Below are 25682 nucleotides of genomic sequence, written 5' to 3'. Positions count from 1 at the left end.
TTGTCCAGAAAGCTCTTTATCTGCTTCTTTTAAAACTTTCATATGCAACTTTTCCTGACATGTGGTTTAATTTAAATTAATTTAAATTAATATTAATACAATTAATATTTAATACAAGTACTTGTGGTTAAATACACTTTATATTACCATTAGCATGTAAAGCATTTAAATATCAACATTATCATCAAGTTTACATAAGTAAGCTGTTTTTTTCCCTTCTTAAATCAAATCTATCAGACACATTTCCTTGGTTCTTGTTCCTCTTAAAAGTGCCTTTTTATATGCCTTGATGAGCCTATATTTATTCTTGTATCCATTTGTTTCCTATAATAATATTCTGTAGTTCTTAATTTCTAATTTACATAAATTGTTCTAGCTCCTTTGATACTAATTGTGCTACGGATGTGCCATAAAACAAGAGTTTTGATAGTGGGAGACTGCTATTTATGTATCACGGTGAAGTATAGAATGCACAAAGACGAAATGAGAAATACAAAATATTTCTTCAAGACATTTGAAACTCTATATGGATTTTGAGAATGAGACTTTTAACATACCTATTCTGAAGTTATAGGTGTGGCCTGCCTGAATCACCTATAAGCAAGCCATTTAGTGCATGGAAAACTACATTAAGTCTAAGCAGCACAGAGTTCAGGTGCATGAAGACCAACGACATGCTTACTTTCCTCCTCAAACAAGTATGGCAGTCATAGCTATGCTTTATCTCAAGATAACTTGATGATCCCGTGCCAGGGGGGCTTGAACTAGATGATCTTTAAAGTCCCTTCCAACACAAACCATTCTATGATTCTATTTGAGAGCACTGGATCAAGAAGTTTCCGCTCCGTTCCAAATTAGCCCATAAACTGACAAAATCAACAACTACGCAATAGTAACAGGCTTCTGAATCTGATGTTTTACAATAAAAACTTGAAAGAGGATCTAGGACTACAATACCACATTTTTTTTTAAATCCCAATGGCTAGAACTGCAGAGCCTTCAGACCCATCCTACCAGCTAGTGTCAATGCCATTCCCAACATAACAACAAAACACACCATGAAGAATGAGTCATTAAGCAGATACATGCTACAGTGTTTGATCCTGTTTTTAGAGAAATACTGTTGAATAACTGATAAACAGATATCTGATAAATGGATTACTCCCAAGATTTCTAGTAGTTACAACTATGGGCACACAGCAACTAAGCTGACATTTCCCTGAGATACTATGAAAGACCTTATTTAATATTTCAGTAGAAAATGCTTTTCAGACCTATGAACAATACCATTGTTAGTACTGGACTTTCATACTGATTCAATAGGCTGATACAGATGTTGTGATTGACAGTAGTTTCTATCTGCAGGATTATTCAAGCATAAAATTGTTGTCAAGGCAATCTCAATCAAAAGCAGCTGGGTCCACAGAAAACACATGGTGTTCATATGACGAAGCTCTCAGCGTATGTTCATGCAAGCAAAGAAGGATTTTATTACACATTCATGATCAATTGAGGCACACATAAATTACTGTAATTTTTATATCACCATTTAACTACACTCTGAAAGAAAGAAAAAGCCCTAGTTCTACATAGAGATCAAAAGAGAAGCTATTGTCTTCCAAATTACCATTGAGCTCTAATGCAAAATTAGTACAACAGTCTGTGGAATGCTGATAACATTTTATTCTGCAGTTAACTACAGATTGAAGTATGAAAAAGTCAAAGCATAGATGATTTAAAGTAAAAGATGTTGTAGCATGATCAAATTTTACTGGTTTGGGCTGAATTTTCCAAGTATGTGATAAAGAGAACTGATAGCTGTGAATCAGTAATCTCTAATTTCCAAGCAAATGACAAGAGAATCAGAAAATAAAAAAAATCTCTTTCAGAATATAGTTTCTTTTAAAGATTTTTCTTTCAAATACAATTAAAATAGTTGAACTTTCAGAATTGGGTGATTGGGAAGTGGGCCATGAAGTCCTATAGCTGGCTCTGAAATCCATCTGTGTTGCGCTAATCACAAAGCAATTACTCCTCATTTATTATTTCACACTTGCAACTTTGGAATGCTCCACCCAAAATAGCTCAAAAAAGTTAATATGAAGTAAAAATCCTTACAAATTCAAGCTTCAAGGTCATTGTTCTGTTTTGATGTGTACTAAAACATTGACTTGTAAAGGAAATCAGTTCACATCCAGTATCTCACAAGCCTAAACCCAGAATTAGCCTGTAATTCTGCTGTGCCCTAAGCAATGCTGAAATGATCTGAAGAAACCACTTGCAAAAACAAAAGCACGCCTTATGATATAATAAAGCATATGGAAACAAAACAACAGCTAAGTTATACAAACAGACTGCACTGAATTGTATTCTTAGATTAAATATGCTTAGTATAAAAATTACATATACAAGGGTATCCACAGCCTAAGCTGTATCAGCAAATTGCACACTGGGACCATACAGTAAATTGTGTCTGCATCCACCAGCAGAATCTTAAATGCAGTTGACATTTGTATCATTATTAGAAATAGAATTTCTTTTAGTTACAAAAGATTATAAGAAAATCTGCTGTCTATAAAAATGTTAATAAATAGGCAGTGAAACTTTTAATTAAATATATGTTAATGTCATAAATACAGCAGTATGTCTTCCTCAGCTTTCCTTAAGAAAGGAAAAGTTAGGGTGCTTTGCCATTAAGAACAAAGGATTAAACAAATAACTTGAAAAGTAAATGATAAAATAGGGTCTACACCAAGCAACACCAGAAATAATCCAATAATTCTTAATATATGGAAGCCCTCATAAACCTTAAAGCCTAGCCATTGCCAAAATGTATGTTTATAATAAAAAAAGAAAATAAGCTCAAAAGCTGAATATAAGGGAGATAAAATGAAAGTGGAAATAAAAGGAAAGCAGAGATAAGAGGAAACTGATTTTCACTTTCAAATGGGAGTTCCTTTCTGTTACAGGTTCTGGAGCTGAACCAAGAACTGCAGAAATACATCTATGCACAGAGCTAACGTACACATGGCTTTGACTAAGTGATAAAAGAAAACAAGCAAAGTGTGCTAATCCATGATATTGGAGGAAACAACAGCTAATTACCTGTCTTGAACAGAGAAGGGCAAATATTGCAAACAAACACGTAGAAACATATTCATATAAATACATTCAAAGAATATTTCTTCATATTTTTTAAATGAAACTGCTGTAGTGCTAGTCAATTCTATGTTGTCCTTCTATAAAGATTCATACGATCAAGTTTTCATTTGAGCACTATGTTTGAAAACTTTTTCCTACAACTTAGAGCAGAAGTTTTGAATAAAGCAGCACATACTAATAGCAAAGAGTCCCTTTACTTCTTACTAGAGACCTGAAAGAGGCACAATGTTCTAACAGGACACGTTCACTAGGACACCTATGGTTGAATGTAATATGAGAAAGATGAAATTAATATTTTAATACTAAACCATACATACTCCAGCAGTCTACCTTTATTAGGCAATAATTTTGTCTCCATGCCTAAAAAATTAGATGAGAAAAAGGTTCATGTTTTTTTTTTTAAATAAGCAAACAAACAAAAAAAAAAAAAAGAAATTCTCTTCTCATCAGTGGGAAATATAAAAGCTATTCAAAAGCATATTAAAATTTCCACTTGACAGACAGAAATAGTGTAATTTGTTACATGATCATTCAGAATTAACTAACACAACTCAGATTTTGAACAGTAAGCAGCAAATTCTTACAGAACGATTCATGGTTCAGTTAAAAAGAATCAAAACCTGTGGAAAAAGAATTTGGACACATTGAAGGAAAGAGCAATTTGGTCACTGAGGTTGGAATTTGTCTCAGCTAACTTTAAGTGTCAGCGTAGCAGTTTATATCTCACCTAGTCACCACAGGCATTTTTTTAATACTTTTTCTCAGGTCTTCATCATTCATCTGATTTATTATAGATGATTACTTTAGAATAAGACGAATTGTGCCCTAGACTTCATTGACATGATTTCCTCTCACACTAAGGAGAAGACAGTGCAATTAGCATCAATATGTATGTCTATAGTCCGTCAAAGAAATTCCACCTAGGCTCTCAATGAATATTATGTTTAATAACCTCTGCCCTTCTCTCCTTCATGTATTCAATAAAACCAAAAGTACAGATGAACAGTCTAAGCAGTTCAGTAGATTTCATTCTGTTAAAACACTCCTTGCATTTGAAGCTGAATTCTCCATCTCAGTAATGGCATAAGACATCCTGCAAACTGCAACACGTTATCGCCACCCCCTACATATCTACAGACCAACTTCAGCTCCAGTGTAAGCTGATGTTAAGGCAACACATCTGCATTAGCTTTTACTCCCAGTATCTGTAGACTGTTGAGTCATCCCACAGAAGCACAGTTAAAGGTTGCAAGGGTGACAAAATGCACTATGGAATTATTAGAAAAGGCTCAACACATGAAGACAGCACAGTATATAACAGGGCACGAAGTACACTTAAGAATAAAACAGCTCTGAAAATAAAAACTCTGAATTTGTCACATATTTCAACAGAAAGATATAAAGAAACAATTTAAAATGCAAGAGAAAGAGCTTTGCACTTCATTCCGGTCTCATCAATGATCTTTTTTTAATTTTAATTGAAGGTAAAATACATTTTATAACAGTAATGCATGTTACATAAATTCAGTGTGATTTGCCTGATGGGAAACTAGTACAAACATATTAAAGCCATACATTAGCAGAATTTGGAGATGTGGATAAGTCTTACTCATTTCCATTTTAGTTCTTTTCTTTGAGCTTATTCTCATTTTTTCCTTACAGTTTCTTAGTTCTCATTTTCACAAAAAGACACAAAGGATAATATAAAAAATGCTGGATGAACTGCCAAGCTCAAAGGCTTGTGGTCACCAACACAAAGTTGGAGGTCAGTCACTAGTGAAGTCCTCCAGGAACTGATATTGGTGCCAGCATTGTTTAAAGTCTTCATTAATGACCCAGACTATGGGACAGGGTGCACCCTCAGCAAGTTTGCTGATGATAAAAAACTGGGAGGAGTGCTTGGTACATCAGATGGGTGTGTTGCCATTCAGAGGGACCTGGGCAGGCTGGAGAAATGGGACAACAGCAATCCCTTTAAGTTCAACAAAGGGAAATGCAAAAGTCGCATAACTGGGAAGCAATAACCCCTACACACCAGTCTGGGCTGGGGGCTGACCGTCTGGAAAGCAGCTTTGTGGAGAAGGACCTGTGATCCTGGTGGATACCACTTGAAACATAAGCCAGCAGTATGCATAAATACTTGATGGGGTCAGGGATAGTGAGTAAAAAAGACAGAGTCAGACACTCTTTTCAGTGGTGCCCAGTGACAGCACAAGACACAACAGGCACAAACTGAAATACAGGAGATTGGACTTAAATACAAGAAAAAACTTCTTTTTTTCTTCTTTACTCTGAGGGTGGTCAAACACTAGAATGGGTTGCCCAGCAAAAGGTTGTGAAGATATTAAAAATTCACCTGAAAAAGATACTGAGCATCCTGCTCTAGCTGACTCTGCTCTGACCTCTAGGGGTGGCCTTGTCAATCTCCAGATGTCCCTTTTGAGGTGTGTTCACAGAACCTCAAAAATTCTGTGATCCTGTGGTATTTGTGGCTGCCAAACTCCAACATATCTTTCTGAACCTCTCCATTTCATGCCACCTTCCTTTCTTCCTCCTTCAAAGCTTACCCTGACTTACCACATCATTTCCGATTTCTTTCTCCTTCCTGCCTTCCTTTTTTATGCCCAAGACCTTGCCAGATTGACTGCTCCCTCCCACTCCACCTGCTCTCCATTTCAGAATTATCCCAGCTGGACTGAAATTGTTATTTCAGGAGCAAGTTTCATCTGCTGACCAGAAATAGCCTATCATTTCTTAGATAAAGAGAAAAAGAAAAAACAAAAGGACTGGAAAGAGGTAGCTCAATTAAAATTTTTCCACAGAGAAGAATTTTCATACGTGCCAATGAAAGGAAAATAAGAGAATTTATGCTTTCTCCCATGCTGTTACCCACACATACGTTCAGTGTCTGGAAAAAACCCTCCTCCTTTTCCTTCTAATCCATCCTTCAGTGTTCTCATTTCTTGTGATGCCTTTATCACTTGAACATGTTTGTGCTACTGCTCTTTTAAAACACCTGCCTATTACATTAACAGTGTCTATCTCCCCAAGTTGTCTCTCATCTTATGCGTAGACTGTAAGCTCTTTAGAACAAGTGCCAGTATTTTGTTCTCTGACAGCATGGAGGTCTCTTAGCTGTTAAGACTGTACTAATGCTAGATGATCTTGTCTGTGCCTTGGCCCAGATACACACTTTTTTTGTTCATCACATTTTTCTCTGTTTTTAAGAGCTGTTCATTGCATTTAAGTACATCGGATTTAAGACACAGTGTATAACATTCAAAAGCAACATTAAAGACTTTGCCATAGTGATGGCTCCCAATGACATGTTTGTCCCCCTTGGAAAAGTCTATTCCTTCTTCTCTGTTGATAAATTATCTAATTCATTCTGAATTCTCTGCTGAATAAATAAATTTAAAAAAATAGCCCAAATCTTCAAGACCTAATTTGTGATAATGTGATCATGGAGAGTCCTTTTTAACTTCAAATTGCTTTGGAAAAGATCAATATTTAGACATATGTGACAACTATAGAGATATCATTTTACATGGGTAAAGTCTTGGACACTCACTCTAGATTCAAAAAATCCAAGTGCAGGATAACGACTTTACTGGACAGGACATATAGTTAGGATAATAGAACAGAGTCTATCCAAATATATTCTGAAAGGTGTTCCTAAAGTATCTGTCCTTACAGCCGAAGTGAAGGTGTGAAGCATATTTATGAGGAAAATATACCTTGGCAGAAAGGAGGGGCAATTTGTAAAGCTATCAAATACATTTAACAACATTATGCCAGGGTATATGTATGCATGTGTGTTAATATATGGTGAAAATATGAATTTTTATTGTCACCCCTGAATTGGAGAACCAAGAAATACTGAAATCTGGCTTGTATACTACCATAAAGTGGACTTGTCTTTGGAATGGTCATGCTTTGTGTTTTTCTGTCCTGAGTGACTACAGGTATCACATAATAAATGGTAAATACAGACGAAAGGAGGATGTTAAATAATAGAACTGTTAACAAAGTTCCCACATGCTGAGAATGGCATTGTCCATTATGTGACTGCCAACATAACTCTTCGTGATATTTCATTCACTCAAAGACTTCTCAAGTTCAAGCCTTCTAATAAAAAAAAAATAGCAACTTTCACAGAATGAGCAAAATGACCCCATATTTTATGTTTTCTCCTTAACGCATAGTTTAACCACTAGGAATCATTTATGAAAGGCTTTAAGGAGTCCGCTTACATTGTGGTTTGCACACCCTCCATTATTTATTCCAATAACATGTGCTGGCACCACGTCTAATAAAATAGTTCCAGAATAAGCAGCATAACAAATTGCTGCTTTAGCTCTTGAATCAGTTTGTATACTGTGTGGTCTCTTTCATAATCTTCATTGCATAGCACTGCAGATTTCCTGATGACATTTTGTTTGCTGGAGCTGCTAAGGGTACACAGAACCAGTGAACTGAAGTTCTGACCAATGTGCTGTGACTGACATGTAATTCGCCATTTAACCACTGCTGTACATGATATATTAGAGGTGATACGAACATGACCCTATACTCAGTGTATTTGGGATCAAATATTAATCTTCAGCAGAGAGCTTTAAAATACTGTAGAAAAAGCTTTTGTTCTGAAAGATCACAAGTGCAGGGACTTAGTAACAGAACTTATTTCTAGTTATGAAAGATTAATTCATGAATTACATTGATTAGTACAACTATTCCCTCAGAATCTCATTTTACTATCAGAATATTTGACTTTTACAGCAATCACTTAAAAATGTGCAAACTCACACAGTGCAGTATATTCTGGTGTTATTCTGGACTTCAGAAATCTTTTTGCCCTATCAAGCAAGTTCTATCAAGCAAACGTAAGACACAGAACAACTGAAAAGGACAGAAAATTCAATTTATGAAATTTTTAATTTGTCATCCTTCTGGCTACGCAAAATTTTCTTCTTTTTTTTTTTTTTTCTTTTTTCTTCTCCCACTATGCATAGATGCTTGATTCTACACAGGATAATTTACAGCAAGGATCCTATTCTACTGCCAGTCACATCAATGTTGACCTGTAATAACTGCATTTGGATAGAACTGTCCACCTTTCTTTGAATGCCACCAGTTGAATACGGCTTTTGCCACCAGTTGAAGTTCTCAGTATTTTGTGAAATAGTCAGATTTTGGGCTGTTTGTCAATTAATATCAATATGTGTCTTTTAGAATGCCATTAAGGTCAGTATTTCTAACATAGAATACATATATGTATACATGTACATATACATACATATACGTATACTCACATTCTATGAAATTAATCCAGGAAGTCACAAACAATGTGTAAAGCTGAGGAAACTCCTGCACAGGCCATTGCTTTTGTGTGTAACTAGATTTCTGATGTTTTCTTACTTATTCCGATATAAAAAGTGATTTGTACTACTGACCTTGGATACAAGACAGTTCATATATCTTGTCAGGGACCTAATTCAAAGCCTGATGGAAACACTCAGGCTGGTTTTAATGCACCTTGGAAAATCCTTCAAACTTACACAGCAGAAGATAAAAGCTTTGGAATAATACCTTTTAAAGCTTAAAAAGATCTCTTTTTTCCTCACTTCTTTTCTCCACCCACTAGATCATATTTTGTAAACAATAAATCACTCTTTCCATACAACATCCCCTTTCTGTTCTGAACATGCCAACAGGTAACAGCAGGAGAAACTTTTAAAGGTATTTGTATGTTGAGAAACACATATATTTTCATAAATAACTTTTGACATTGTTCTTATTCTCCCATGCTTCATTTCTTTCATCGTAGAAACAAAAGTACTTGGAATATTTTCTTTCTTTCTTTTTTTTTTTTTTTTTGGTAACAAACACAAAAGTAATGTAACAATTTTTTTTTTTAAAGCTATGCCATTATAACTAGGATATAAATCTCAAAAAAAAACATATGCTGTCTATAATAAAGGGCTATAACAAAAAGATATATAGAGATAGGCCGACATAGAGGTATCTGTCTATAACAAATATAGCAAAGATGCATCTTAAAGAAAGTACTACACACAAGGTACTTTTTTGTTATACTATAATTGGTTAGTGCACATCCATTTACAATGCTAAACTTACTGCATCAGAAGTGGTTCCAAATGAGCAGTTTTCAGCATCAGTAGAAAGGTCTCTGTTGTTTCACAGCTTTGGCTTTTTTGCTGTGGCTGGTTTTGGCTTGTTTGGGGACGGGGGGTTGATTATGACTAAATATGCAAACTGTATCCCTTCATACACAAGAGCAGTCATATCTTGTGAGATACTAGACTACCCTTCAATGAACTTACAACCTTCCTTCAAAATTTCCAGTACAACAGCCACATATTTAAAATGTGAGCTTAATCAAATCCTGTTGACTTTACCAAATATACACGTAGATTTTATTTGCAAAGGAGTACCTTTTACCCACACAATAATTTAAAGGATATTATTTCAGTCTGAAGACTCATTTAAGCAGAATAATTGGCATCAATAGCACTTACCTGATTGTGTGGAATAGAGGTTATACAGCTATTTTCCAGCTCAAAACCATGCAATAGCCATTTTGAAAAAATAATGCAATGTTTGAAATTTATGAAAATTAGGTTTTTACGAGCAATGCTTTTGGAAGAGGCTTCTAGACACAAGTAGTGCAATTTGCTACATTGTTTCTGGTTAAAAGAAATGTGCCATATGTAATTGTTTATAGATACTGCATACAGATGAGAAGGTTTATATCAGTTGATATGTAATAGTTCAGCCACTATAAAAATTAATCAAGTCATGAGTATTGCATTTTGTCCTAAAAGAATGACAAGCCTCTTTTCACTATGAGAAATCAGTTACATGACTATCATACTCTCACCAGCCTATTGAAAGGACTAAAAGAAATCAATATCACACAGAAAGATGGATCGAGCATGAATCAATGTGGCAAGCACATAACCAAACAGACATGGAATTAAACAAGAAAAAAAACAAAACAAACAAAACCAACAAAGATTGTCGCTTAACCTGTTTTGTCAGAGCTGGTATTGATGGTATTGGTAGTGATGGAAGTGAAGGTAGTCTTTGCGCTGTCCTTGGTAGTAACAGATTTCTGCTTATTTTTCATGGCTTCCAGTGCTTTGAGCTTCTTGGCATGTTTAGTGCCTTTGTAGTGGGCCGCAGCCTGGCTCTACAAAGGAGAACAAAATGAACCATGCAATCAGGCTCATTTCTAAACTGGCATTCTCTGTATTAGTACAAATACAGACTACCTTTCAATAATGGGTACCATTCACATTATCCAAGTAGTGACCAAACAGAAAATTATATTTAGAATGATGCTTGGAAAACAATGGAAAAAATACTCAAGCAACCCCAATTTGATAAATACAGTATATTACTGTATAACAGTATACTACTTTCAGACCAAAATAAGGTTGGTTTAGTCTACCATGCTACCATTAGTTTTTCTATCAAGACGTTTTTGCTTTTGCATAAAAAAATAATTAATTCTCAGGCAACGAGGAGGAAGGCACTCTCCTCCCAGTAGCTTTGCACTTTTCCAGTTTCTATTTCAAACTAGAGATTTTGTCAAAGCTTCCTTCAAAGAACAGTTTACTTTTAACAGTGGTATCAGGAACTTCTCAGCAAAGACTGACAGTAAAAAACAAACCAAAAAACCCCAAACCAAAACCAAAGTCCAAACAAAAGAAAGCAAAACATAAAACACTCTCTTCAAAGCCCATCACCAAAGATTTAACTAAATGTGAGGCAGACATGCAATTAGGTGGCTTTCTTAGAAAAAAAAGGATTACTTTTGTCCACCTGCTACAAAAGGTAGTGTTTGAAATTCAAAGCCAGGAGCATCCTTTCAAAGGAGAAAGCTCACACAAATCCTGTCACAGTCCCAAATATATTTTGGCTACTTGATATAATTAAGCTAAAATGGATTTGTATGTGTACTGCTGTTAAGATTCATGTATTATACTGGAAGCATCTTTATTATTCTAAGAGTTAATACTAACTTTTCTTCATTTATGCTGTGTTGCAAGTATATTTTAAGAATAATATTTGAAGTACAAAATTAAACCTTATACAAAACCCACTAGAATTAGTTTGAGTATTCAGAGTTTATTTCTTCTCTAATTATTTAAACTCTTATAAGAAAGATAGTCTTCCAGTTAGTAAGATAACAACCCAAGAAATTCCTTATATTTTTATTGCTGAACTTCAAACTTTATTGAACGCAACTCCTTTCTTACTTGAAAAAGAAATTATTAAGACTCTAGAAAAATAGTCAAAATTTAGCTACTACAGAACTGAACAAATGAAAAGCAACTATGCTGGGTCAGCCCAAGGACCCACAAAGGTCAGTATTTCGTTTCCGGCATTAAACAATAGCAGATACTTAAAACATAAATGGAAGGCAAATGCTTTCTACTGTGGAATCAGAAGAAAAAAACACATATGTAATTTAGTGGCTACAAACTCGAAGGATCAAAGGGATAAAATGACACAGTCACTCAGCTCACTAAGCCACTTATGCAGGTAGAAGAATCCTGCATTATCTGGCATCTGTTAGTCTTTAGACCTTTATTTAATGTTATTTAATGTTCTGAATTTTGGGGAGAGAGGAAGTTCTAGTGAATATCACAATAAGAGTGTATATTAATTAATCTCGAGATTTATGACGTTCAGCTTTCATAAAAAGTCATGATTCCTTCCAGATGCCTGAGATTTGAGAAGCTCAAGGTGAGTAGGAAAGAAGTGAGAGACCTTGTCTAAACCAATAAACACATAGATGTGTATGTGTATACATGCATAGATATACACACATCCATATGCTCTTGTTGTATATTTAGATGCATCATTCAGTTTGGTTGAAAAGCCAGTTTCTCTATACCTAAAATAATGTAAATATTGTATTAGGTACCCTTATTGAAAGAACACTGGACAGTGAAGTTATTAATTAGAAACAACTTGAACAGAAACAGCACAATCATGCACCTTTTACAATTCCCAACACATAACATTGAGACATACTGTAAGCCAAATACAAACAGTCAAGAAATGTTAATTATTGTTAAATTGAAGGACCAGTGTCAAGTTACGATGGTGTATTAAAAATGACATTATACAGTACATCCTCATGTCGCTATCATGTCAACTATTTTTACAGTTTCTAGTCAAATTTAATTATCAGTCAGATCCAGATTCTGACTGCACTTGTTTTCCTTAACTAATAGTGTCATTTTCAACTATCAGAAAGGTAGTCAGAACATAGTCCTTAATACTGAATTATGAATGTTGGTATTAGTTTCATACACAGCTCAACTTAATTCACAGAATTCTTGGCAGAGCACCCCAGGTTTATGTTTCCTGCATCCATAGTTCTCTTTCCTCCAAATTCTCATAGCTACAGCTCCACAAGCCTGAACTCAAGCAGAGTGTTGGATCCATAAGGAATATACAATGAGGCCCTACATAGAAACTGGTGACCTTTTCAGTGTTCTGAAATATATGAATGTAATTGCTCCAAAGTAGAAACACATTGCTCAAATTTACAAGTACAATGGCTGCTAAGCAGAGTTGTCCATTACTCACTTCCCACAGAATGCTGCCAGTTTACCCAGCCTCTGCTTAAAGAAGATCTTTATGCCTTTTTTATTTCAAAGTTTAAATCTCCATCCTCTGTGGGGACATGAAGCCATCTGAACTTGTTTCAATATAACTGTAGCTGGCACATTAATGGTACTTCTATGTGAGAGCAGACAGATTGCTCTTAAGCATTTAACCAGCTCCAAATTAGCTTATGCTGAACTTTTACAACTGAACTGGAACCCTAAAAAAAAAAAAAAAAGGTTTTTCATTATCTGTCCTTGCAAGAGTAAGATGGAGGAAATGGAAAAATATCCATAAATATCTTTTTCAGCACAGCAACATAAAACATGGTACCTCACTGAATCATTTCCTGCAGCCGTAAGAGAACTAAAATAATCCTCGCTGCTTAAATGGCATTTACTTGTAGCTTATAAAACTCATTACTTAAATGGTATTTACTTGTAGGTTAAATACAAAAATAAGATAGATCATAACATGCAAGTATTTCCAACTTTCATGCAGAATTAAGAAATATTGAGAGAGAGCAGAAGAGTGAAAGACAAGTTAGTCCTACTTTTTGGTGCCAACCATGATGCTTAACTGAGTGAAGAGACTGCACCCCTTCAGAAAGGTGAGAAGGGGTCTCCTTCTGGAATACTTCAGAGTTCAACAGTTGCAAAACCCAAGAAGATAATATATACATGTTTATATATTACCTTACCAAGTTGTGCTAGAAGCTGTGCTCAGACGAGTTATGAGCAGAGGTGAAACCCTACATCTACAGAAGCTGATGGGAATCAAGGGAGGATTTCCGTTTTCATGTTTTGTAAAGGGGTACTGACTTTTATAATTGCTTATCTTGATGGAAGCCAGTCCCCTTTGAGAAATGACTGTTTGATCTAAAATCAGATGTTCTCTCAAATGAAAGAGATTTAGGACAATCCTAAAGGAAAAAAATCCCTATTACTAGAGAACACTTTGTAATCATAGTCAATCAGCTATCCTAAAAATCCTCTAATATTAAATTCTGTTTCTTTTTATGATTACAAAAGAACACATTAGAACATCTGAAGAAAGAGCTTACTTTCTCCTTTCATCATAGTTTCCAAGTTTGCTTCTCACATCATAGTTTCCATGCTTGATACACACAATTAACCCTAGCACTGTGAAGACAAGTCACTGTCGGTTAACATGTGACCCAGTCAGTGATGAAGCATGAGAAATATGTCAGATATTGGTGGTGCAATATTACAGTGAACTTTAAGAAACTATATCCATTCTTGAAAAAAGATGTCTAACAAGAAAGTAAAACGTAGGTTATTACTTCATATCTGAAGTTGAAAACTCAAGGATCCTTAACTAAATTTTGAGGGCTCTGATCCTGCAAATTACATTGAGACAAACTTTGGTCTGTGAGAATTACTTCAAGGACATGGCAAGATGTCTAAATATCAAATCACTTTTCAAGGGTTTTTGTAATGAAGTCCTGCCTAGTTGAGCAGTACAAATCAGTTTAAGCATCTCTTTTGCAAAACAAATAATTTCCTCTGTCTCCATGTATTTATCTTGAATTATCAGGGACCTTTCTAAGCCTTACATTTTGTAACCTTCCCAAATTGTTAGAATATAAAAAATATATTTGTCTATATAAATATTTATTGTGTGTATATATATATATATATAGTAAACACGCAGACATACACGTAACATAAAAGAATAAAAAATTCTATATGCAGGTGTGAGCAGTTAAAAGTAACAGCCATAGTTTCAAAACTCAGTTGTATTTTCTTTGCTTAAGTGCAATACTGTACCACAATTACCATAAGGACATCATATTACCAAGCAAATTGCAATGTGTAAAATGTGATGAGAAAGACGAAATATTTTAAACAATCCAGCCAGTATTCTCTTACAATTACAGTCATCATATCTACATGGAAGTATTCAAAATAAGTTGGTCTGCCTGACTAATGTACTTCAGTGAATCATATGTCTTCTCACTTATGTTCTTTAGGCATTGGTCCAACAAAAACATTGTGCTTAATTTTATGCATTGAGACAAAAAAAGTGTCTCCTCTTATTCTCAGAGTTTTCAACTTAGCAGCACTGCATCTTCTATTCTTTTCATATCCCTCCTGGTCCTTCTCATATTACCAATCTTCTTACAGAGTGTTTTCCTGGTTCAGTCATTTCTTCTAGGCAATACTTTCATAATAAAAGCCAGCTCAAATAAAAGAACTGTTCAAAAAGTGTAGTGAATATGTTCCACTGATTCTACCTCACAAAAATTCAATCCAATTATCTTGTATTATGTCTTTCTCATTTCACAACTTGTTTTGAAAGATGTCCATTGTGGAAAGTGCTCTGCTCCATGTTGTCATCTGGCCAATTAGTAGCAAGGCTGCAGTCTGTCTGCACCCTTAGAAAGCCCCAAACAAGGGCTGAGAGTGCTGAAAATTCCTTTTTGTCTATCTCAGATTTCAGTAGCTCATGTCATGTCTTTGTTTTTACCAGCTACTGGATGCTACCATCACCTCTACTGTTATTCCCAGTACAATAGTAGCAATTTTGGCTAATACATCAGCAACTGATGTCAGGATCCTCCAGAGTAAAAAGCTCTAAAAACAAAAAAATGAGTTTCCTGGTTCAAACTAATACTGTCAGTGACCTGGGCACACATGGAAAGCAATAACATACAACTGTATAAGCCAAGAGGGATTCTGTCCTATGGTGAAGTCAGGGAAGTTGTTTATGAGATGCCTATGCTACACATTGTTTTAATCTCTGAGTACAGAATATTTTCTTAAAGTTGGGCTGTCAATAAGTACTTTTAATATAATTTTACATGTGTTCTAAGCACACAAGAAAGTGATAAAAATCAAAAGACCTTTTTATTTTGGGAACAAGTATCATATTTTTTTCTAATGACTCCAAAGTTGCCAGTCCAGACTGATTTACCAGCCAGGCCAGTCAGTGATGACAGCACTGAGCTCAGGGAAGGTTGCAATATGTAGCTGAGACATCTGTATACTACCAGGTATGTGCTATTTACATAACCTGAGGTGATCTCTATGGAACTTCTCCAGTAAGCAAACAGAAGAAGTTTACAGAGAGAAAGTCTAACAGCCTTGAGATGCCAACAGTTGGTTCTGTCTAGGGCAAGGCTTTTACTGTGAGCCACACCTGATAACACGAGAAGAGGATTGTACAGTCTTTTAAACTGAGATGTATTTACTCTATTTAGTCAGTAAGCTTTTATTTGAGGTTATTTTAAATTTTCAAAAATAATTTCTTACAAGGCCTACTGTTCTGTTTGCCCAGTGAGTACATGCAAGAAATTCAGGACTACTCACAAGTCCTATGCTTACTTTGTAGAAAACAGAGGAACTCCATGGACTTCAGCAGAGCTTCACAGACTCACAGCACGAGACAAACAAGCTAAGTACCTGTGCAAGCCTTTGCAGAGCAGGAGATTAAGTGAAGACATATAATGTAATTTTTAAAGGTGATGTCAACACAATGTCATGTTTCATATTGAACAAGAAGAGTATCCTGATTTCTGCCTGATATATACAAACTCAATCTGCAGTCAATTATAGTGCAGATAAATGTTGCCTGTCATCATTTCTTCCTTCTGCTAAGCTTACCTTTATCTTCTGGATTGTGTCATTTCAATTTTTTGTGCACTCTATCATCACCACCAGTCTGTAATACAGAGCCAGAGATCTAATTACATTATGGACTCAGATATAACTGTGGTATAAAACGCCAAGGACGTGTGTAATATGACTTCTTTCAGATATGCTCAGAGAGAAGGCTTTTGCCCCCTAAACTATGACTGATCAATTTACCCCTTTCCCTAGGGCCAAATATACAATAACAGACCAAGTACTAAAAAGGACCTTTCTGTAGAAAATAAAACGTTTCTCCATTATTATGGCAGAATAAAATAAACATCCCGGCATGCTAATTCCCAGGTATTTAATTTTCTCTTTCCATGGAAAGAAAAACTTTCTCTTCCCTCTTCTTCATAAAGCATTTATTCAATACGCTCATGAATGTAGCCTGAGGCTCAAGGATCAGAGCGAACGGGTGGTTTCTGAGCTTGCTAGCTCCTTTGCATTAACAAAGCTGCTCCATCCCACTCCCTGTGCTTGGGCTCCTTCCAGAGCCATTTATATAATGGTGAGAGACTGCACCTGGCAAGAGTCTGCATCACCTTGTGAGAGATTGGCATTGACCCCATTCTTATGGTAACATCATCCATCCTAGAGTAAAATCTAATATTTTCATTATGGAAAGGAAAAGCTATTTTATCTTGGTCAGATGCAGAAGGTCAAAATTTCCTACTTAATATCACCTGCCCCGTATCACAGTATCTTTATGATCATGCATCTGCTTGTACTGTAGGCTGCCGTTGAGTGTGGCATTACCTGAAACTATCTAAGTAAGATACAAGAAACTGCCTAGATATAACACACTTCACACTGCATTCCAAGTAGACGTACACAGCATCAAAATATATATGCTGAACGGAATATAGCTTAAGTAATCATTCTCTTCCCATACCCAGCATTTTTCTTTTAAGGACACCAGTACTTCATGCAACACAACAAAAGTTCATTGCATGTTGAAATTCAATAACCAGACTATTTCCTTTACCATCTATTTTATCCTTTTTATTGTTAAGACAGATCAGTTTTAAACTCATTTTGACAAGGTTATCAAGTTCTGGTCTCTGGAAGTTTTTACATACTGACTTCCATAGTAATAATGGTTGCTTTTTGGGGAGCTCTTTGGATGGGGAGATGAAACATGCTCTTTTGAAAACTGGTATAATCAATGAAATTAACTTTCACATTTAATCTCATCTTTACTGTATTAATTGGCAACATCATTTATTTTCCCTATGGTAAATCTTATTGTAGTCAGAGCTTCAAGAGAATATTAAACTTGTTTGATTTTTTTCATTCAAATTAACAAAGTGATTAATCTCAGATTCATCTCAGAATGAGACAGAAGAAGGTTGATCTATACACACTGCTATGTGCTACTCATATGATAAAATAAACCATGTATTTATTTAGCTTAGTAAATATAACATATATGCTTCCAGTTTTGAATTTGGAACTGACATATTTGGAACTGAGAACTTGAGCAAATGATAAATGCCATTATAATTTTGTAGAAATGTACTCCAGCTTCCCTCTAGTAGCAGTAGACACACCCACACATCTTTTATTCATTGTGTTAATTAACACCTTTTAAATAATACGTCAGTAATGGCAACCCTAAAAGTGGAACCTAATATACAATCTATTTATGAAACAACAAAGAAAACAAGCTCACCATGACACAATATGGTTGTGATTTACTTAATAATGAGTTTAATAATGTAAATGTAATTCAATGTTCAGGTTATACACAATGTTTACTTAAAAACAACAGATGGTGTTGAATTTAAAATAACTGCTTTAAAGACAGTAATTTTCTGAAGAGTGTAGAAAAGTTTTTTGAGTCTTTTCTGATGTCATCTGAAAAATAACAGTGGTGGATATGTAGCCAACACCTTTTTGAATCTCAGTTTGTCACAGTTCACAACAGCTAATGGGAGTCAAAAGTGTACACATACACTTACCTGCCCAGAGCCTCAGTTCATTTAGAAACTTTACACTGACTGAGCACAAACACTTGATTCCCTCTATATCCAGCTTGTGAACTGATAACTAAAGAAAGTTGAGTGGGTGGGTTTAGTGTAGCTCATCTGAGTGTTTTCACCTGGTTTCTGTTGCCAAGGAAACCATATTTGTCTGTTGACATTCATAACATCAATCTCATTGAGTTCTGAGTTTCAGATTTTTTTGACTGAATCAAAGCATCATGGAAGAGTAGTGGCAAGCTAGGCACAAAGATACTACAAGAAATTTTACAGAAAACAGGAAAAGCTTAAAAAGTGCATATTTAAATTCCTATTAATTCAGTACCATTTGAACTTTGAAATTACAGACAAGTTAATACGACTTGTATGTACAAAACCACAAAAGAGAGTACATGGAGATATTTTCACTGTGCTCTTAAGCACAGTCTTAATAATTTTATTGGAATTATTGCTTTTAATACTATAGTTATTAGAAGGTTTCCAAATTTCAAGTTCCTCTTCAGAAAAATGTTTTTTCAACTTTCTGATTTTTATACTCAAATATACCGTTACACAAATTTTTCATTTTAGATTTTCAATTTATATTTCAATAGTTATTTTAATGTAAATCTTTCCTCTGTCCTTTAAGTTAGCTCCTACCCATAAGCAGAAATTCAAAACCCACAAATAAGAAACATAAATTTCCTGATTCCAGCTCTGTTTTATGTGGACTTGGCAGTAGCTAGGTGCTTCCCAGGCTAAATCTCCAGCCTTCTTGTAGAAGGCTGTAAGTATATGTAAAATATTATGTGAACTTTTCCACTGTGAAAAGTTTTCACAGCTGCACAAAGATTGATAATTTAAGGCTAGGACTAAGATGGAAGAGTTTACAGATTCTTTCATTCTCCTCATATTCCAAGAGGAATCCAAGCCTTCCAGGTGTAGAAACATCCATGGAGAGGCAATGTGTTTTCTAGGAATAAAAGAACTCTCAGCCCACTAGTTCCTGGCTCATTTAGACAAATTTTGTACCTCCAAAAGAGTCCTATACCACTGGTTTGCTTAAAAAGTCTTACTGTAGGTTTATCTACAGGACTTCTCTCTTTGGGAGGAAATATACATTACATGAAAAAGAGAGAGGAAGAAACAAAGTAAAATGAATAAATGCTATTTCCTACTTAAAAAAAAAAGTGAATTATGTTTTGTATAAGGAATTAATATTAACAGAAAATAAATGCCTATATGGTGAGAAAAACTAGTGGCATACCGTGGAAGCAAATTTGCATTAAAAGCTAGTTTTATCTAAACGATTAGCGAAAAAGAAAATATTTTGAGAAAAACAATCAAAATATCCAGAAGAAACAAAGGTTTGTGAGGCATAGGAAAACCTGAAGATCAGTCAACTCTACGATACTGTTATATTTATTTCTTTACATAATTTTGTTCCTTTCACCTTGCTTTCAGTCATTCTGGGGTGACTCTGTGAACACATTCAGAGCCTCAGTGAAGTCCATGAGATGCTGTGTATGCCTACAAGGTTTGTCAGCATACAAGTTCTACCTACTATTGCAGGGTTAGAGCCTTAGTACTTTGAATGACCTCCTTTAGACATACATAGTGCACACAGACCTAATTGTGATGCAAGTCACAAAATCGTTTGTTCTTAAAGTAATATATATATGTGGATAGATTAAGTTTTTCCAAAAGTTGTGCAGACTGAAAAATGGGGTTTATTTACTAACACAAGTAGGTGTTGTACTATCGTCAATACAGAACAGGCAAAAATATCTTCCATTACAAAGCCAACAGGTGAGCATCTTTCACTCCTTTAAGCTATCTGTTAGGTTCTATGCAAGAAGCCATGATTAGGGATACAAAGCAAAACACAAAACTTAATGAGAATGTTCTGACATTGCTTACTGTTTACACTACAGTTATATTTTGTCTCCTTCCTACAAACCTTCGTTCCCTCTACCTTGCATCACGCTGAAATCTGAAAATCTATTTTTTCCATTGACCAAAACCAAATGTTTACTGAAGCTACAAGAAACTGGTTGCAATTCTACAAACCTTACTGGATAAGAGCAGCCCCTCTGAAATCAACAGGACATCTTAAATGCTGAAGTGTTATAGGATCAGTGCTTAAGGCGTGCTCTACATTTCAGGTTCAGTCACATTGGCTTTTACGTTTCTGATCTCCTTTAGCCAAGCACAGGTTATCAGATTCAAAACTGGAACAGCTATATGAAATTGTATGGTATATAATATAAAAAAGGTCAAACTAGACAGGTATAACAGCCCTTTCTGATTTTAAAACCTAAGACATCATTTCATGTTTTAGATTTGTTTGGGCAGAGATTATTGAAAGAGTGAAATTTCCAAACGGTACTGAAATTTAATGCTGAGACTCCAAACTCTTTGGAGCAGGCAAATCCCTTCATAACTATTCACAATATTTATTAACATATTTATACTTATATATTACTCTTTCTTGTTTTTATGCTGTTCTTCCTTTTGTTATTGCTCAGTGTTGTTTCCCATCAATCTATGGTAACTGTAACTCAAATGAAAGGAAAAGAATCCCAAACTTCTCACATCTCAGAATTAAGAATTACAGAGATCTGATACATGTAAATTAGTACAATTAAGTCAGTAACATTTAACAGTTTTCCATCCATGTACACCAAATGTTGGAATGCTCCTGAAGTGATTAAGAAACACTGTAGTTTAATAAGAGAAGGTTAATTTAACCTTGCAGGCATGACCTTAACACCTGAAGAAACTCTGACTTAATTCACACAACGCTTGTGTGAAACGAAAGACTTTTTGTTTCCTTTTTATAAAATTTTAGCCATGAACACTTGATGACATCACTAACCAAGAAGAGATTATACTACCAGAACTAATGAGGTATTAAAATACCTCAACGAATAATGAAGAATATTCAAGATTCCTCTTCCTTTTGTCCTTTAAAAATAATTCATTTAACAGTTGTCATTTCCACAAGCAGATGTATAAAAGTATACTGTTCTTAAACAACAGACTGAAGCCCCTTTTAAAGTTTTGTATTGAGATGTGAGTTCAAAACAAAACATTCCTCTCTAGGCTTCTGAAGAAAAAGAAAATGTCAGGGGAGAAACACGGCAAGTTTGCACATAGCAATCGTGGTAAAAAGGATCTCCTGAAAAAGTCTGCTCATGGGACATGCAAATACAGCCCAATGAGATCAAGCAGGGCTAAGAAAAAGCTAACAGGTCTACGCTGGTCCCCACAAAATTGCTTCTGGAACACTGGTTTCTGTAAAAAGTTTTAGAGATTTCTGCATCCTCTCTGAATAAAATGAAAATAAGAATCTTTAACTTCACCTTCAATGATGAACTGAAATTGTGAAAAGCTCTCAAGTTTACACCCACAGTGTCTCACTGCTGTGATAATTCTCAGTATGCCTCAGTGTCCTTTGCAGCACCCCAAATGTATGTGACGGAGGACATTCTACTGAAAACTTCTAGCTAAATGAAGACAGAACTCTCACTAAGGAAATCTCTTAGTAGGTTTCTAAGCCGGTGTTGTACATTTGGGGTGTATGGACTAGTTTGACCCTGATTTGGGCACAATGAGCTTCAGGATGCTTTCTGGAGTTCAACCATCACTAAGTACAGGTGAAGCAGCAATATGGGACAGGTATGCTTTTTATGTTCATATCCTTATGATTTCTAAAACTGAATCCTAAAAAAAATTTCTTTAATATATTATGCTTAATGCTACTATTAAATTGCATAAACCAGTAAGTGCTTTTTCCCTTGGGTATGTATTAACAATTTACTTTTTGCAGACAAGTGTACAAATATGATTAGCTTTTGCAAATTGCTCCTTATTCTGTTACTGGTAAGTAATTTTTATATTACTGCAGTGTAAACAGATGCTATTTTCCACTACATATTCAGCAGTAATGAGCTAATTCAATGTGTTAAAAACAACAAAAGATCTTCAAGAATGAGCTATTTGCTTCAATAGTTCAAGCTCAATTGAAATCTATGTTGAAATCACCCATGGTAGGAAGTTAGCAAATTACTCTAGGAGCCCTGTTGCAAAAGAACTTTCTTTAGTTCATTTATTCAAATCCTGAATGTGTTCTGCTACCTTCTTAAAATGCATATTATTGATCAACTTCTTGCATATTGATTTGGTAGTTATTTTTTGATATACTTCATTACTTTTCTCATAAAGAAATGACATTTTGGCAGGAGCTTTACAATTGTTTCAATATTCACTCCTATGAATTAATTATACACCAAAACCTAAAAAGAATGAACCATGCTGTTTTCATTGCCCTTTGGAAATTGCAAGGACCTCCTTGCTCAGAAAAAAAAAAAAAAAAGCAAGCATGTTAAGTTTAGATTGTGTGGGTGAAATCCTGGCATCACTTAAGTCAACAGAAATGTTGACATTTATTTCACCCTGGACTGGGGATTGAAAGCAAGTGTGATGCTCCACCTGGACCCAGTGGAAAGAATTTAAAGATTGATAGACAGCCTTTGACTAAGCCAAAAAACCAAAACAGCATCACAGAAACACATCAGCTGAGCAAAAAAAGCCGTGCTTTCACCACAAAAATGTGTTATATGCAACTTGGAATATGCTACTTGTCTACCCTCACTATAGAATTTGTTTGGGTAACTCTACATCATCTTGGTTGGTGCTATGTACTCATACTCAGCTGCTACTGGTATGTCATACATACATACACTCTACAAAATGTTGACAAAATGAAAATTGAGAACACTCAGAACAATTTCACTCAAATGGAAATGACTTGGATTGTGTCCTGGTCTCAGCTAGGATAGAGTTGATTTTTTCTTCCTAGTAGCTGGTATAGTGCTGTGTTTTGGATTTAGTATGAGAATAATGTTGATAACACACTGATGTTTTAGTTGTTGCTAAGTAGTGCTTACACCAGTCAAGAACTTTTTAGCCTCCCATGCTCCGCCCGGTGCACAAGAAGCTGGGAGGGGGCACAGCCAGGACAGCTGACCCAGACTGGCCAAAGGGCTATTCCATACCGTATGATGTCATGCTCAGTATATAAGCTGGGGGGAGTTGGCCGGGGGGCAGCGATCGCTGCTCGGGAATGGGCTGGGCATCAGTCAGCAGGTGGTGAGCAGTTGTATCGTGTATCACTTGCTTTGTATATTATTATTGTATTATTATATTATTATTACTACTACTACTATTCTATTTCATTTTACTTCAATTATTAAAATGTTCTTATCTCAACCCATGAGTTTTCTGACTTTCACCCTTCCAATTCTCTCCCCCATCCCACTGGGGTGGGGGGAGTGAGCGAGTTGTTGTGTGGTGCTTAGCTGCCGGCTGGGGTTAAAACACGACAGTTTGTTTCTCTGCTCTGTCTTTACTAGTTTCTACTTAACACTGCTAGAGACAACCACACCATTTGAGTGATCTGCACAGGAATATTTTCCTGTTTCTTTTATATTACAGCAAACCTGTTTGTGAAAGGTATGTGTGTATATATATATAGCTACACACACACCACAAGCAACCTGCCATCTCACCAGAAATATTATATTAGATGGAAAGGTTTCCAGTGTTGAGTACATTTGATATATATATCCAGCAGACATCCAGCTATAAAGCTAACAGACACTCACATTTTTGTCAGAGAGATATAATCCGTTGTCCTGCTTTTTTTTACTGGGTTGCAAATAATCTGTGCAGCAGTTTATAGACAGATATAAAGCCACAGCATATATCAGAAACACTAAATAATGATATGTAGGGAATAAAACATCAGAAGAAGGCAGATAACCCTTAGAACTCTCAGTCTCGACTGAATCTGTGTGACTATCTTTCCATTTTAGAGTAATTTCCTATTTTGGATCCTGGAGCCAAATTAGATCTGAGTCCATCCCATAACAAAAATACAACCAAAATGTAATAAAAATAAATAGAATAACTCCATTTATCTCCCAAATACAGTGCTTTACACTATAAACCATTTCAATAATGACAGTTATTCCAACATGCATAAACCTTAGACAGACCAAAAAACCAAGGAACCTACCTTAAAAGAACATTAAGGGTGAAAGTTCAAACCAATGGATAAGGAAGGGTAATAGCAGACAGCAAAAATTGTGATTGTAAAAGCAAGTACTTGCAGGTGTAGGTTGCTATAATCTATCAAGATTATGATAAATATTGCCAGTGAGTCACGTTAAGTCTCCTGAGAAGAACCGTTAACTCTCCCAGGGCATTTTCCTGGCTTTCAGAGTTCATGGTGTCCCTAACGGCTAGAACCATGTCACCCCTGTGCCCGTACGTGCCATTCTCAGAGCCTCGGGAGGCGCCCCACTCCCTGCTGTGCCTGAAGTGCCCCTGTGTGCCACCTACTCTGCCAGCCAAATCATAAACTGGATAAATGATCACCACTTAATGATGTACACATTTACCGAGTAATAAGAATTTTGAACTGTACAGCACTGTGACTATACCTCAAAGAAGGGGTGAAAGTAGGATCTCAGGTACCATCCAGAGCCCTACTGATGACAGTGAACTCTGAGAAGTCACACTCTCCAAATGAGATCCCAAAGGCTGTCAGGACAGTTGCACAGCCATTTACAGAGGAATAGGACAATTAAGCCAAGCTCAGGAAAACTGGCTTTAGCACCCAGAGTCCTACCAGCTGCAGACAAGATTTAATTTCTAATTCTTTCCAATACTTTCTCTTCATAGAGGGTTGAGGCTTTAATCTTTAATTCAGTGCTTCTTCAGTTTCACCTTACAGATACTGTTTCAGCCTCAATGTTTTTGCCCTTCAGTCTCCTAAAAAATACGTTTTATTGCATTCCAAATACAAACCAGATATTTACTTCCAGCTGAAAGTTTTAAGATGTGTTAGCACCTTCAGGCTTACACATGGTAAATCTAACAGGTTTCTTCAGGCAGACAACTGGCCAGGAATATAATTGGGAGCTTTCAGGCTAAGCCAAAGGGTTTACTAGTCCAGATATGGTAAGAGGACAAGCAGTTGTCTGCTAAGGATGGATTAAATCTATAGTCGAACCATTTATTCAGTCAAGTGCAAACATGCTTTTCAGTCAGTCAAATATAAGTCTGTGACTTCTGCAGGTTCCAGAATATGGGTCTAAAACCCCTGATGTTTTACAGGAGAGAGCCCCTACCTTCTTTACCTGATCAGACAGACCACATCATAGGCCCTGGTGCTCTTTTGACTGCACAG

At 35.7% G+C, this 25682-nt stretch overlaps 1 protein-coding gene across 1 annotated transcript in view; it reads right to left on the bottom strand.

Annotated features, from left to right (window-relative positions):
* ZNF385D (zinc finger protein 385D) overlaps positions 1-25682 on the bottom strand; it is a gene marked incomplete at both ends in the record, with an annotated part of 431343 nt that overhangs the window by 52370 nt on the left and 353291 nt on the right. Inside the window, one exon of the mRNA XM_082321537.1 lies at positions 10213-10375. Coding sequence (XP_082177663.1) covers positions 10213-10375 — 163 coding nt within the window. The remainder of the gene's footprint in view (positions 1-10212; positions 10376-25682) is intronic.

Source organism: Platalea leucorodia (genome assembly GCF_965183815.1).
Source record: "Platalea leucorodia genome assembly, chromosome: 1".
Classification (NCBI taxonomy): Eukaryota; Metazoa; Chordata; class Aves; order Pelecaniformes; family Threskiornithidae; genus Platalea; species Platalea leucorodia.
Note: the sequence above shows the minus strand (reverse complement) of the source record. Positions and strands in the feature narration are given on the sequence as shown.